The sequence below is a fragment of the Spermophilus citellus genome (assembly GCF_964194105.1).
Source record: "Spermophilus citellus genome assembly, chromosome: 4".
In the NCBI taxonomy this organism is placed as follows: Eukaryota; Metazoa; Chordata; class Mammalia; order Rodentia; family Sciuridae; genus Spermophilus; species Spermophilus citellus.
Window position 1 is genome coordinate 164,995,572 of NC_138185.1, and position 15,453 is coordinate 165,011,024.

The 15,453-nt window shown below is 46.7% G+C and overlaps 1 protein-coding gene across 9 annotated transcripts in view; it reads left to right on the forward strand.

The window, feature by feature from the left end:
* The window catches only part of SMOC1 (SPARC related modular calcium binding 1), a 157,322-nt gene that overhangs the window by 70,658 nt on the left and 71,211 nt on the right, over positions 1 to 15,453 (forward strand). For all 9 annotated transcript variants that reach the window (XM_081290051.1, XM_081290052.1, XM_081290045.1 and 6 more), the window contains exon 2: positions 13,939 to 14,104. In XM_081290051.1, coding sequence (XP_081146177.1) covers positions 13,939 to 14,104 — 166 coding nt within the window. The remainder of the gene's footprint in view (positions 1 to 13,938; positions 14,105 to 15,453) is intronic.

The following is a 15,453-nucleotide window of genomic DNA, read 5'->3' on the forward strand; positions in this document are numbered from 1 at the left end:
AAGGGCTTTTGGTGTGTGCGTGTGCACATGCACACTCTCACGTGTGTGCATGTTGGCGCTCGTGTGTTTGGTGATCTGAAGCTGGGCACCAGTACAGTGGGGTCTTAAGATGACAGTGGAGATTGCAATAAAAGGAAACACGTGGTTTAAACATACACGGCCCCAGCAGAGCACCATGATAGAGCGAGGCTGGGATTTCTTCTTCTGATAGTTTTCATCTGTACTTGCTCAGCTTCATCCCCAGGGCTTTGGGCTGTAGGGGAGTGGATTTCCTCAAGTGCTGTGGATCAAACGTTTCCCCCTCTGTTATCTCCCTTGTCAGAATAAATTGCTGCACCGCGCAAGTCCATACGAAGGTGTGTGTGCCGTGGGATCTTGCCTGAGTGAAATGGGCACTACAGTGCCCTTTTTCTTTGGGATAATCCCATGACATTGAAAGTGTACTAGCTGCTCTATTTACTTGTTATAGAACCAGGAAATAATTCCCAGGGGCAGGAGGGTGTAAGACTCTTCCTCCTGCTCTGTTGGGAATTGCATGGAGGTCTTTTACCATGGGTGGGCTCTGTGAGGTTACTTTGGGGCCCTTTGTGTGGATCAGGTGGTTCAGTGCAGAAGGGCCCCCAGCACAGTGTGTGAGCAGACAGATATTTTCCAAGGCCCGAAAATGAGCAGCAAAATCACCAAGAATGTGAAACAGTGGGCTTGTGAGGGCTAAAGTCAGCCCCTTAGCAGGATGAGAAGGGAAACCTGGCCAAGATCAGAGTTTGTCTTTCAGGGTGAACTGCTTGTCCCTGAAGTGGGTTTGGGTTCTTTACCAGTCGGGATCCTGTTGGGCTGGTGCTGTTGTGAGTGGTTGGGTAGGAGCCCAGCTAGTGCAACTGGCCCACTGTGGAAGGGACTAGAACTGTTTTGTGACTTGAGTGGGCATGAGGCTTCAGGGTCTCCATTTACCTTCTTTGGAAGCTATATGTAATTTCAAAATGTACCTCTGACAGAGAAAAACTAAGACTTCCATGCAATTTTTTTAAAACATATTTTTAGTTGTTAATAGACTTTTTTTTTTTAATTTATATGCAGTGCTGAGAATTGAGCCAAGTGTCTCAAACAGGCCAGGCAAGTGCGATACCGCTGAGCCAACAGCCGTAGTCCCCTATGCAATTGTTTTTGCAAATATTACTTCCCAAGGACTTTTCTGAGCATGTGTGGGCACACGTGTATCCTATGTCCATACAATGGACATTTGCATGCCTCTGCTCAGGAACAGTCTCAGCTGATCAGCCCTTTGTCTGGGACGTGAACCAAATCCCACCCCCCCTAAACTCTCCCTCTGACTCTGGGCTGAGTGTTATTAGCTTTATTTCGGCCCCACTGTGAGGAACTGAGGTACTGTGTTGACCAGCCTGGAAGCCTCGCAGCTGTTTCCAGTGTAGTCTTGGTGGAAAGTGGATCTCTGGGTCTACAACTGGCCTCTGTAAGTCCTTCCTTCAGGCCTGAGCTTGCCTTATTTGAGTTCCAGAGCCTGCTGACCGCTCACCTGTGCTCACCTCAGCAACTGTTCTCATAACTGGCCTCTCTTGTCTGTGATTACAAAGTGGCGCCACATTTATATTTACTGTCAAGTTACAATGACTCCAACACCCTCATCTGCTCAACTAGTTATTCCCCTCAGTCCCTATATTGTGGTGCCTCAACTGTTTCCACAAACTTGTCATACATTTCCCCTCTGCCTAAAGGAAACTCATGGCTGGCAGTGCCCATTGTGAAGGCACACAGGTCTGGGCTGTGGAACTGTCTCCAGCTGCTGCCAAAGCTGCCCAGGTGCCAGTGCAGGGCTGGGCTTCATACAGAGATGGGGAGAAGGCCCTGTCTCATTTCTGTGTCTCTTTGTCACCCAGGCCCTGAAATAGCTCTCTGTGAGTACCCGGAATCTCTCAAAGGATCTTGAATCTCTCAAATGCTTCCTACTTTGCCTAGAATCTCATTAAGTCTCCGATGGAAACAATATTGTCTATTTCAGGATCTTGTTCTTCTAACCAGAGGGGCTCAGTCACTACCCAGGACCCAGCTGAATTGGAACCAACCCCAGTCATGCCCTCCAGTCATTACCCCCATCTAAACTCCTCCCTCAGTCCCTGAGTTGTCAAACACATGTCACATGTCACTGGGTGCAAAATCATATTAGTGATGATGGGACAGAGTATGGTAGAGCAGGGACAGGTGGCACAGAAGGAGTATCTGGACCTGTGGCCACCAGCCAGGATGCTCAGTGACATGTTAGATATTTCTGTTCTTAGTAGTGCTCACAGCAGACTTCGATCACGTTACTGTGAAGACCTGTAGGAGTGTCAGGATAACCTTGCAAAGAGCCACTAACCTTGACTGAATACGGAATATGTTGTTCCTGCCAACTAGAGAGAAAGTGCTAATTTAACAACCCCTTATTACCCAATGAGTGTGTCATGAGGATGAAGGGTGTGGCCCTTAGAACCAATGGGCACTTAGAAACTCCTTTGTCCTCTTTACCTCTGCACCCCTAAAAGTCTTGGCTCCCTCATATGATTCACACACAGCCTCTTGGATGCACCCCAAGTACAAGACTTTGTTGCTTCTTGGTCATACCATCAAATTAGTCTTTATTTTTTCTCAGTGCTATGGGCTGAGAAGATTGGAAAAATCTGGGTCCTGGGTTCTGGAGAGCCCTCTGTTTATTTCATTTGGAGTGAGGAGAGTTTTTATTTACATTGGTGGCAGAGTTTGAAGCTTGAGGAAGGGGTGGGCACATGACTTTCTCTCAGCTCTTGCTTTCTGAGTTCTTTTGGCTAGTATTAAGTGACTGGGAGGGTACAAACAGGTAATAAAAATAGATGCTTTTGCCTGTGATTAATAGGTTTGAGGTCCTGTTGGAGCTCAAGGGTGGTTAAGTAGGACCCTGCTTGTTCGATGAGATGCATGCTTATAGAATCCCAGTTTTCCCTTCCTGGCCTCAAAGAACCCCCATGGGGCTGTGTTGCAACCATTCCAATTCCTGCAGATAGCAGGACAGATAGGTCCTCAGTCGTCTCAGTTCATCCAATGACTTCAGAGTCCACCTGGTGCATCTGCTTTTCAGCCCGGGGTAACCAGCTTTCTGGGAGAAGGTGGCATGTCAGGCTCTGTGACTCCATGTGCCCGAGACTCTGTTGTCACTTGTCTGCAGGGAGCGGTAGGTTTTGGGGGTTGCTGATGGGCTTGGGTTTGCTCAACTCGTTTTCTGCAGTGTGGCCAAGCTCATTACCTGGGACACCCAGCTGCTTCCTTGACCCAAATCGGCCCCTCTTTTTCATCTCCCCTGTCCATATTCAGGGATAAGATCCTCCCACTCAGTCCCTCTGCTGTCTTTCATTCCCCTGCTGGAGATTTCTAAAGTTCAGGTCTGATCTTGCCCTTTCCTTCCTTCACTGGCTGCCAATTCTTTAAAAAAGAAAAAAAAGAAAAGACGGCTGTGGGGTTTCAAGACCCTCCATGATCTCACCCCCAACCTAGCCCTAAACCCTGACTTCTTCCATAAATGGTAGTTTTAAAACTGTATTTTGAAATTAGTTCCCTTGTCCACTCATGTGTAACTGTGACTGTAGCTTAAGATGACCTTTACACATCTCTTTCTACTTTTAGAAATCCTTCATGGCCCAGTTTCTAGCCCTATCCCCGAGAAATCCTCCTGGATCCTTCCAGTCTGAATTAACCTCTCACTCTGACCCACAGAACATGGGTCAGCTGCTCTGTCCCTAGCACGCAGCCCAGCCCTGGGGCGTCCTAGGTGCTCAGCAATTCTTGGCTGAATAGATGCCTCTTTTTCCCTCTCTCTCCACCCTGCCCCTCCTCTCTGTTCAGTTTTAGGCCTTAGCTTTTGCTATCTCCCCTCTTGGGCTTCCCAGCATCCCATTTTGACATATTTTATTCTCTTGTCTTTTGGAAACTTAGGATTTGCTTCCTGGTTGCTGGTTTCAAATATGCAGCCCCTATGGAGTTAGCTGTCCCTGCATCGGTCTTTGCAATTAGATCAGCTCTTGGGGGCAGGGCCTGTGTTCTTGTTTATTTTCATAACCCGAAATGCACCTAGCGTAGTGCCTTGAAACTGAAGGGGGAGGGGGAGGACGTGTCCAGAAACCTCTCTGAATACCTATGGGGAGGGGTGTGGGTCTGATGGGCCCTTCAAAGCAGACATTCTTTGGAATTATTATTTTAGTTTTGTGTTTTATGTTTTTCTCTTTTTTTGTTTATTGAGATATAATTTGCATGGGGTATAATTCCCCTTCTTAGGTATATACTTTTATGAATTTTAATAAATTTATATAGTTATGTAACTACTACCAGAACTAGGAATATTTCCATCCCCCCCCCAAACATTCTCTTAGGCTTCTCCTCCAGTTTCCAGTCCCTGGTAATCACTGATCTGATTTCTGTTTAGTTTGGCCTTTTTCAGAATGTCATAGAAATGGAATCATGTACCATGTAGTGTTTTGAGTCTGGCGTCCTTCACTTAGAATAATGCTTCATTTTTTGGAAATTTGATGACCCGATCCACACTGTATGTATACCCATCTTTCCAGAAGGCTGGCATGGGCCGTGGGTTGGGGGTACAGATGTGGTTGGTGTAAGTTGAAGCCTGGGTTCTCTTTAGACCCAAGTCCCAGTCCTTCTCTCAAACTCACCAACCCCCTCGTCCTCCCACCAGGGGCAGCTGGTGAAAGACAGCCTTCCCCCATGGGTCTTGACCCGTCATCCCCATGGTTATGGGGGGCAGAGCGGAGGAGAAAAGCTGGCTGGGTGGGAGAAGTGACCACTAAATTCCTCCCTTGGGGAGGGGGTTGGTGGAGGGGTGACGAAGGTCAGGCCTCTCCTGGCTAAAACAACAGAAGTGGTTCCAGCTGCCCCACAGCTGGAGGGGGGTCTGCTTTCCCTCAGCAGTGTGAAAAGCCCTTTAATCGGGGCGTGCTGTTGTCAGGCCCACGGCGGAGGTGTGCAGAGGAAGAGCAGATGCGAGTTGCTGCCAGGCCTCCCCTTCCCTTTGACCTCCCCTATCTCCCCTCCTCCATCTCTGCCGAGTCCCACTCTGAAGCTGCCGGAGGCCCTCCTTCGCACCTGTGTAAATGCGGTGGCTGTGGGGTCAGGGAAGGGTGAGCTCAAGCTGGCAGAAGTGGGGATGTGGATTTTCGCTGCAGATGATGGATCCGACAGTGGGTGGGTGAGTGATGGTTTAATGTGAAACTCCTCTTGGATCCCAAAGATGTGGTCCTGGGAGAAAAAGGCCAAGCAAGGTCTGGTGTTACAGATGGTAAGGCAAGAGGCAAGAGGCGACAGTCCCGGGTGGGAGACTAAGTGGCTGAGCCACAGCTAGCTGGCCGGGATGTGATGCGCCACTCTCTGTTCCAGGCATTGGCTCTGGGAGGGGCATTTCCCCATTCGATAGCAGATTTACCTCCCAGAGATGCTTTCAAGTGCTTGAGTTTTAAAAACTTGAGCTGGACTTTGAAAAAAAAAAATTTCTTCTAGGGATGCTCTCTTTGCTTCTGGAGTCCTTCCCTTTTACTCAAGGGGCTGCTGCCAGAGACCCCAACCTTGGTTGCTGAAGCTACCAGCAGAGCACCCTGCCCCTTAGCAGGCCTCAGGGCACAACGCTTGATAATCCCTACCCCGAGGGAGGCACTGGTGTGGTAGAAAGAATCAAGGCCATTAGTGCTCTACCACTTGCTAGCTTAAAGAGTTTGGGTTTCCTCTTCATTCATCTAAGCACACACATGTTCATGGAAGACCCACTTTGCTCAAGGCACTTCTGGATGCCAGGCATCCAGTGGTGTGGCACTTAGATCTTGGGTGCTGCCCACGGAGAGCTTTCAACCTAGCTGGGGAGGATAGGCAAGAAATGTCTAACTAACCAAATGGTCATTTAAATCATGATTGTGGCATGAGCCATGGTGGAAAGTAAGGGGGTCTCCACCTACTTGGAAAGTCAGGTGCCTCCAGGAAGCCCATTTGCACTGAGGTTGAAGGGTGAATAGGAGTCTGGGAGGTCGAAACATGTTCCAGGGAGAGGGGCCAGCAAGTGCAGGTCCTGAGGCAGGAAGGAGCTGTTGGACGGGGCTGTGATTCTACCTGCTCCTTCCCACTCAGAGGCACGTGGGTAGGGGTTTTCCCCTTCTCTTTCTTTCCAAGTCAGCATTTGTAGATTGGGCGTTTGCCAGTGGAGAAAACTCATGGGTATTTACGACACCAGAGTGTTGGGAAAATGAATGAATAGTGCCTTAGAAGTGAATCCATTCTATCATGTAGCTGTTGTCTTACTCTAGTGTGTGCACTAGTAGCTGCCAGAGAAGCCAGAGTGCCGAGCGCACCAGACTGTTTGTCAATTTTCCAATTTGACATTTCAGGTTTAGCAATCTAGATGTCTCAGATTTCTGCCTGACTTTGGGTGAGATGGTACCCCTAGGATGGCAGAAAGGTTTCCTGCAGGCCTGGGTGAAGAGGCTGGGCCAGGCTCACTGCGAGCAAATTCCATGATACCAGGTGACAGCAGCCCTGGGTTCGTGGGTTACTGTCTCAGCTACATGGCTGCTTTCTCTTCAATGACTTACTAATTTATTTTCCTTTTCTTAAATTCAAGTGAAAAACACTATGTTTAATGCATAACTGTCCTTATGTAATAGATGTTCTTTAACAGAAAAGAAAGAATAAACAGCTTCCAACACTCTATGCTTGGGAGTTGTAAGCTGCTGGTGGTGGTTGGACAAGAGTCTTTCTCTTCAACAGTAATCGATAGAGAGAGGGGGTGCTTCTGCATAACATGAGTTGGTGGGGCTTGGTATTTATCCATTTACTCTCCAGACACCCTGAACAACTGCTTTGGATCAGGCGCTATATTAAGCCCAATTAGATAAACATGGGTAAGACACATCTTTTGTAGACATGTAAAAGGATAAAGGATAATGTATGTTGACGAGGTGTTTTTTAATTGGTACATTATAATTATACAAGATAGAGAGGTTTATTATGCCATATTTGTACCTTAATCTAATCAGTCTAGTTCTTCAGTACTTTTTCTTTCCCTCCCCTCTTCCTCCCTGCTGTCTGCAGAAGGGGGGAGATGCTGAGAGCCACAGCCGAGTCTGTATGGCCCCTGGCATTTTGCCAAACAGTATTGGTTGACAGGCGAGGCATTACTATCCACCTGGGCCGTGAGTTTTGAGTTCTCGGGCTACTTTGGAGTGGGGATTCCTGGGGATTCCCCGAGAGTTCCCATTGGTTGGGGAAGTGCAGGAGGGGGGATTTCTGGAGGAGATATTTCCGGTGGCGGGTTCCTGGACCAGCCGCGTGGATTCGGGAGAATTCCCTGGGAGCTTGTGTGAAGTGTTTTGTTGGAGTTCAGAAATAAAGTTTGTTCCTGCTTCAGTGGCTCGTAGTTTGTGCCCAGCCAGACTGTGGCATATTATGCCATATTTGTACCTTAATCTGATCAATCTAGTTCTTCAGTACTTTTTCTTTCCCTCCCCTCTTCCTCCCTGCTGTCTGCTTGCTGTACTGATTTTACTACTACGACGACCACGACGACGAGGACGAGACTACTACTATTATTTTAATTAGTGCATTATATTGCATTAATACATATACATATAAAAGCAGGATTTGTTGTGGTATAGTCATACATGGACATAACATAATTTAGTAGATTTTGTTCCCCAGTATTTCCCCATGCCCTTCCCTCTACCCCTCTTCCTGTACCCCATTGGTCTTTTGAGGATTTTTTGATAAAAGTATGAACACAATGAAGCCCAAGCTCTAGGAAGCTAATGGTGTTGTTTCAAATATGAAAGCAATTGCTTTTTTAGGATGATAAGTTCAGGGGTACTCAGAGTGGAATTTGAACTTGAATAGAGAGGAAAGACTGGTGGCAAAGATCAAACATTTAGGTGTGCATTAAAGGACTGAATGAAGTCATCATGGATGAGAGAGGAGGGTCTGCTAGAGATAGAGGCCTCCCTGGCCCCCATCCATTCCAGCTACCCCAGTTGAAGGTCAGGGGGTGAAGCCACAGTGAATGTTCCAGCACTACCCAAGCTCTCAACCAGATGGAGTTTAACACATAACTTCAGCTGCCACCATGGTGAGCAGAAGAACCTCCCAGCTGAGCCCCACCAACCCATGGCATTATGAGAAATGATAAATCGTCATTCCAAGCTACAAAGCTGAGAAGTGGTTTGCTTTGCAGCAACAGATAAGTAAAGAAAAAATGTTGGAATTGAGTACTTTAAGCTATGTTGTGTGTGAATTTATTAAAGAAAAACCTCAAATTTGTTTTGAGTTTGACCTGTGATTTTTTAAAAAATTTGTTCTTTTTAGGTATGCATGACAGTAGAGTGGCCTGTGATTTTTGAGTATGATATTGTAAAGAGAAATGCAACTGCTGCTCCAATTTGTGGACTTCACTCTCCCAAACCTACTACCGAGAGTTTTTCATATGGTTCTGTCCCGGCCCCCTATACCTGGGGGAAGAGGAGAGATGTTACTGAGAAAATACCTGTTTAGAATTTTGGCTACAGATTAAATCAGCATGGTACTAGCAGGTGGAAGTGGAGACTGTGAGAACAGCTCTATATTAGAAAGAATTGAACATCTCCTTGCAGATGGAGCCATGGGCTGGCTCTGTTGTTCCCTACATTGTCATGGAAACTTGGCTGTCAGTCAAACCCAACACAGCTTGTGGTATTGGGGTGGTCTCCTTGGGCAAGAGCCCTGGCAGGGTTTGCATTCTACTCTGCCTGAGACTGAAGGGTAGGGATCAGCATGTGTGCCTTTCAGATGGAAGGGATTATTGGTTGAATATTGACTTTTTTTTTCCCCTACTCTGGTCTCCCCCATGGTAGGGCTGCCCCAGCGAACAGCTTACTTTTCCAATAGTAAGGATGACTTGTTTATATGCAGATCAAGTGCCTGTCCTACTTTACAAATGTGAGCACAACACAAAATATTTGGAGTCATCTGGTCCCCAAGGAGAAGGGGTGGGAGAGACAACTGCAGATGCACAATTGTCCTGGCGCTCTTTGTTTGGCTTCCTTGTTAGGCAATCATATTTGACATTATTATTTTGTTTTATTGTCAATTGGTTAGGAAGAAGGAAGGGAATCTATGTAGGGATTTTTATGAAAACACAATTTCCCCCCTAGAGGAAAATGGCTCAGTGTTTGGCTTGTGGGGGAAACTGCCTGGCCCTGCCCAACACCAGAAATTTCCACCAATCACGATTGCTCTTGAGTCCACAACAACAGACTTCTGTGATCCAGGGGTCATGTCCCAGCAGGGTGACTCCAATTCTCTGAGTTTTGCTTGTGTTCTGAGAGAACTGACCACAGTCTCAGCCTGATGCTGAGGACTTCTCTCCTGTACCCCTATCCCCTGCAAGACCCTCATGACTTCATGTGGACTGTGACAACCTCCTGGGGTCACTTAGCCGTTGACTTATAAGTAATGGACTGATTTGCTGTCTGGTTTCAAAATGCAGAAACTGTTCTCAGGATCTGCTCTTTTTTTCCTGTTAGTCCAATCGGTCGTCACCTGACTCAACCAGGAAAAACTTGGTTGAGGCCCACCTGCCCTCTCCTCTTGGTTTATTTACTTGCTAAATGGGCTTTTGCATATGGTAGCCTCTAGCTGGTACATGGTCATTTAAGTTAAAATTAACTACAATTAAACACATCTAAATGTTTGGTTCCTCATTTGCGTTTGCTATAGCTTAGTGCTTCATAGCCATCTGTGGTCTGTGGCTACTATGTTGACAGGAGGGATATAAACATTTTCATCTTTGTGGAAAGTTCTATGGAACTGTATGGTTTGTCACATTGTGGAGTGCTTAGGATTATGTCCCCTCTTAGTATGGCTGTGTGGTTTCTGCTAACATGCTTTATGGTAGCGTTTGCTTGGGGTCTCCATACTAGGTTGTAAGCTCATGGAGGGCAGGGGCCATATTTGTTGTGTGCTTCTTGGGTCTGTGCATGCTGGGCTCACTGTTGACGTCCACTCACTGGATACAGAGTGGAGGAACAGACGGATGGACAGACTGGAGGATAGCTTTGCCCTTGGTATTTGTGGACCCAGAGTAATTAATCTCTTCTCTGAGGCTCTGTTTTATAGAGCTCATTGCCTGTTTCTGAAAGCAATCACAAATACACTCAGTTCCCCAAACAGATGAAAATGAGACACCACAGTAGACTGAAGATGGTCTTTAGCAATGGCCCTGTGCTGCGACTAAACTTTTTACAGGTCCCCAGGGGCCAGCCGTCTCTAGACAGGACTCTTGGGAACCCTTCCAAAGCTGAGAGCCATTCCTGTGTGTTGGGTAGGTGGGTCTTCTGTGGGCTCTTTGACCTGTCTGTCCGCGCACAGAGTGCTCCTCTTGTTGTTGAGCGGGTCTCTGGCACAGCTGCCTTGGAGTCTCTGTTGACGCAGAGAGAACCATTTCCAAACCAGATTTATGGCTTGTAGTTCAATGCCACGGTGACGCCTGAGGCTCCCTTCCGTGAGCTAAAGAACAGACAACAGGGCCACCTCTACAGTTTGAAAAGAAACTTTGTCTTTTTCTCGCCCTCCTTTTTGGGGCGTTCTCCTAAAAACAAACAAACAAACAAATCACTATTTAAATTCCAAAGAAAGAAGATGGGTAAGAACTTATTTATGACTTATGGCATGATAGGTAATTGAATTTTCATAATAACCCTAGGAGGCTAGGTATGTAAGTGTTCACACTTTACAGATGAGAACACTAAAGCCTAGAGAAATTAGGTAACTTCCCCAAGGAGAAACAGCCTGTATGTGTCCTGCTGGGGATGATACCCATTGCCTGGCTCCAAAGCCATGCTTCCAACCCCTAGGCAACACTGCCTTTCATTGTTAAAAAATATCACCACAAACAGAAACACCTAGCCAGCTGCAAAAGTGAATTCACAGAATCAGAAGCTGGTTACTAAAAGCCTACGTGGGCCCAATAATAAATGCTAAATCTCTGGATGAGATAGACTCACCCTCCCAAGTGCTTCAAGGCCACTGTGAGATTGAACCCAGGGGGCTTAACCACTGAACCACATTCCCAGCCCTTTATTTTTTATTTTGAGACAAGGTCTTGCTGAGTTGCTTAGGGCCTTTCTAAGTTGCTGAGTCTGGCTTTGAACTTGTGATCCTCCTACCTCAGCCTCCTGAGTTGCTGGGATTATAAAAATGCACCACCATGCCCAACTGGGAGATATTTTTGATAAGGTTCTGGTTCAGGAATGGGGCAAAGACAGGGCCATCTGGATTACCTCTGCCCACCACATAATGCCATAGGGTGAGCAGAGGAGAGGACATGGTTGGAGAAGGGCAAGCCTCATACCAGCAGGTTTTGAGGTGATGTTGCACAGGAAGTGCCACTGCACGGATGCATTCATCCCACAAATAACCAAGGGCTGGAGGCTGGGGATGTGTTTATAGGCCAAATAGACATTATCCTTGTCATCTGGAAATTCAGAATTGGGAGTTACATTATTAATCAAATTACACAAATCAATTAATCACCACACATGTTAGGAGCCACGAAGAAAGAGAGGTATGAGAGATTATTTGGGGGCACCATCCTCACCTGAGAGTCAGGGAAAGCCTCCCAGAAGAGTTGGTGTGAGCCCAGACCCAGTGCAGGATGAGAGGGGTGCAGAAGGCAGAGCTGTGGAGCTCACTTTAGTAAGGAAATAGCTACTATGTGCACAAATGAGGAACAGGGGACAGAGTCAGAGGGAGGCCAGGGAGGGACCCAGGTCAGATTCTGCCAGGCCTGGATGCTATGTGGAGGTCCCAAGGACAGTGAGATGCTAGTCAAGAGTTTTAAGCTAGGCAACCCAAGGGGAGTCAAGGTCACAGATCCCACACAGGGGTTGATGTGTGGACGCCCTGCCTTCCACACTGTCTCTGTTAGCTCATTCTTTGGTGTAGCAGCTGGGGACTGAGTGGGCTTCCTCTTGATGGGACTTTGCAGTTGCTCTCTTTTTACTCCAGGATACTAGGCCCTATCCAATGATGTGCTCATGAGAGCCATCAGGACGTTCCCTCTGACCTTTGGGCAGGACTCAGTTTAGCCTGTGATGTGTGGGAGCCCAGGGTCTCTGAAGAGGGACTGAGTTGCCCCATCTGTCCAGATGAGGCACAGGTTGAGCCCAGCTCCTGGGTGTGACAGTCAAGGTAGTAGTGGGTGGCAGTGGGATTGGGGGGGATCTGGCCTTACTGCTGAGATGTGCTCTGAGGAGTCATGGACTGGCTCAGACTCTCGAGATTTGGCGGGGGGCGGAGGAGAGGGCTTGTGTTTCCAGATTTCCCTTGAAGGGTGTGGCACTGCCTCTAGACCTTTCTCTGCTCTTCTGGACAAGTTCTCAACTGTTTGCTTCACACAGTGGGTCTGCAAAGATATCTGAAGCAGAGCTGTGTTCACACCTCTGAGACCTCTGTGAGCTTGGTGTCATCACATGGTTGGCTTCAGCATTGCAGGTGGCCACAGCTGTGCTCTAGACACTGCCAAGCATCACCCCCTCCAGCCCCACAGAGTGTGCCCAGGGTATTGTGGATTGTACTGGATGATTACTGTTCTCCACCTGCATTCTGCCGCTGTTAACATGGGGTTCGCTAATGAATTTCATGGCTACAGAGAGGTTTGGAAGAGACATCGTACATGTTCCTTGATCTAGTTATTTATGATCACTATGCAACAAACTACTACAAAAGTTAATGGCTTAAAACAATAGTTTATTGTTATCTCTGTCAGTTCTCTGGTTGACTAGGCTCAGCTGGGTGGTTCTTGCTTAGGGTCTCTCAGGCAATGACTTATTTTCGTCTCTTGATTACAGTCAATTGACAGTTGGGTTGGACTCATTTGAAAGCTGTGTTCCTGGGTTTGTTGGGCATCTCTTTCCCCATGTGGTTGTGACACCAGATGACTTGGGCTTCCTCATAATATGGTGGTCTTACAGTTGTTAGGCTTCTTACATGTTGGCTAGTTTCCCCCAGAGTGAATATAAGATAGGAGGAAACTGCCAGGCTTCACATGACCTGGTGCAGAAGTCCCCAGATGTCACCCTTTTATTGCTGAAGCATGTTACTGAGGACAGTGAGGCCAGTCTATATTTATGTGTGACTACATAACTCAATAGGAGGACTAGCATATAATTGCTCTATCTTTAATTCTGAGAATTTCTGTACCAAACAAACAAACAAAAAAACCTGTTTAACCCAGTATTTCCCAAGCTGATTATTATTGCTGTTAAAATCAGGAAATACATTCCTCACAGAAAGTCACTTAACTTGTAATTCTGCCAGAGAACTGTGAGCAGAAATGGAATAGTTCTAGATTTGGGGCTCAATACCATCATCTAATAAGTAAGACTTGCCAAAGATGGAGTTTGGAGAGTGAAAGTGTTCTGGATTTGAGGTTTAGTGGTTGTCTACATGGGTGGAGAAGCCAAACATCCCAGAGGTTAAAACTTTGATTTTATTTCCTGCAGATCTAGGTTCGTGTTCAGCATCCACTCCTCATAGCTATGTGACGTTGGGCACATAGCTGGGTTGTTGTCATGTCTACTGGGACTTGGCCTGTGGATTACTTGTTGCAGTGACTGTTCATGGTCAGTACATGTTCGACATCATGGTTCTTAGGGTATAGAGGATGGCTTCTTTGGTTAGACTTTGTATTGGCTCTGTTCCCTTTGCCTATAGGGTTCAGTCGCAGCCACCAGGCTAGGGCTTAGAGAGGTGTGTTGCTCTCTGTCTGGTCCTTTGTTGTGTTTATTTAAGACCTCTTTCCAAGGGCCGCCTGGTACAGAAAGTCATGGATTTTCTTCCACTTTTTTTGCAAAAGTAATCTCTATGCCCTTTTGCCTCCCCCCCCCAATCTAGTTTCTCATAAGCGACCGTGACCCTCAGTGCAACCTCCACTGCACCAGGACTCAACCCAAACCCGTCTGCGCATCCGACGGCAGGTCCTACGAGTCCATGTGTGAGTACCAGCGAGCCAAGTGCCGAGACCCGAACCTGGGTGTGGTCCACCGGGGCCGGTGCAAAGGTGAGTCCACTGGAGGCTGCTGGGATCACAGGTCTCTGCCTGGTGCAGTCACTGTGGTGGGGTTGGGGCAAGGGCTCAGCATGCCTCTGTTCCTCTGGTTTGCTGTCCTGTCTCTCAACCCCTAACATCAGGAGTAGAAAAGGGAAGGAAGAAGCTCCACCTGGACGAATGAGCACTTTCCTGTCTTTCAGTCGCAGCCACCAGGCTAGGGTTTAGAGAGATGTGTTGCTCTCTGTCTGGTCCTTTGTTGTGTTTATTTTTGTTTTAAAACAGTTATGCAAAGCTTCACTGATGACCCCTAAATAGGAATTTCAAATTGTTGACCGCAGGATGTGTTTTTATTTTATTTTATTTTTAAAATCTGTTCTAAAACATTACAAACATTTGAGACAATATTTAGAAACTAGGGTATTCAAAAAAAAGTTTTTTCCTTTTTATGTTTCTTTTCCAAAATTGAAATTTCTGGTAATATTAGGTGTGTGTTTCCACAAAGCAGCACGTGACTGGAGGCCCCCCCCCTTTTTTTGGTACTGAGGGATTGAACTAAGAGGTGCTTTATCAATGAGCCACATATCCCCAGCCCTTTTTATTTTTTATTTTGAGACAGGGTTTTGCTAAGTTGCTGAGGCTAGCTTTAAACCTATGATCCTCCTGCCTCAGCCTCCTGAGCCTCTAGGATTACAGGCCTGTGCCATTGCACTCAGCTGAATGCCCTTCTTCTTGTACTCGATTTATATCACTTTCCTGAGTCCTATTTGAATTTGTGGCTCTGGATTGCTTAGAGAATTATATAGAAGGCCGAGTAGGCTGCCCTAGAGCTTTTGCTTTTCTAAAGAAAGTGCTAGCAGGGGCTGGGCTTGTAGCTCAGTGGTAGAGTACTCGCCTTGCATGTGGAAGGCACTGGATTCGATCCTCAGCACCACATAAAAATAAAATAAGGCATTGTAACTGTCTACAACTAAAAAAAAAAAAACATTAAAAAAAAAGAAAGTGCTAGCAATTCTTTTTTTTTTTTAAGAGAGAGTGAGAGAGGAGAGAGGGAGAGAGAGAGAGAGAGAGAATTTTTTAATATTTATTTTTTAGTTCTTGGCGGACACAACATCTTTGTTGGTATGTGGTGCTGAGGATCGAACCCGGGCCGCACGCATGCCAGGCGAGCGCGCTACTGCTTGAGCCACATCCCCAGCCCCGTGCTAGCAATTCTTGAACTATAAAACATCTTGGAGACTGCTTGGGCTTATTCTTTTTAGAATAAACCTAGGGAAAAAGTAATAGAAGTGGAATACTTTTTTCCTGGGTAAGGATAGGGCTACTTGGGAGAAAAAAATAGTGGGACCTACTATAAACAT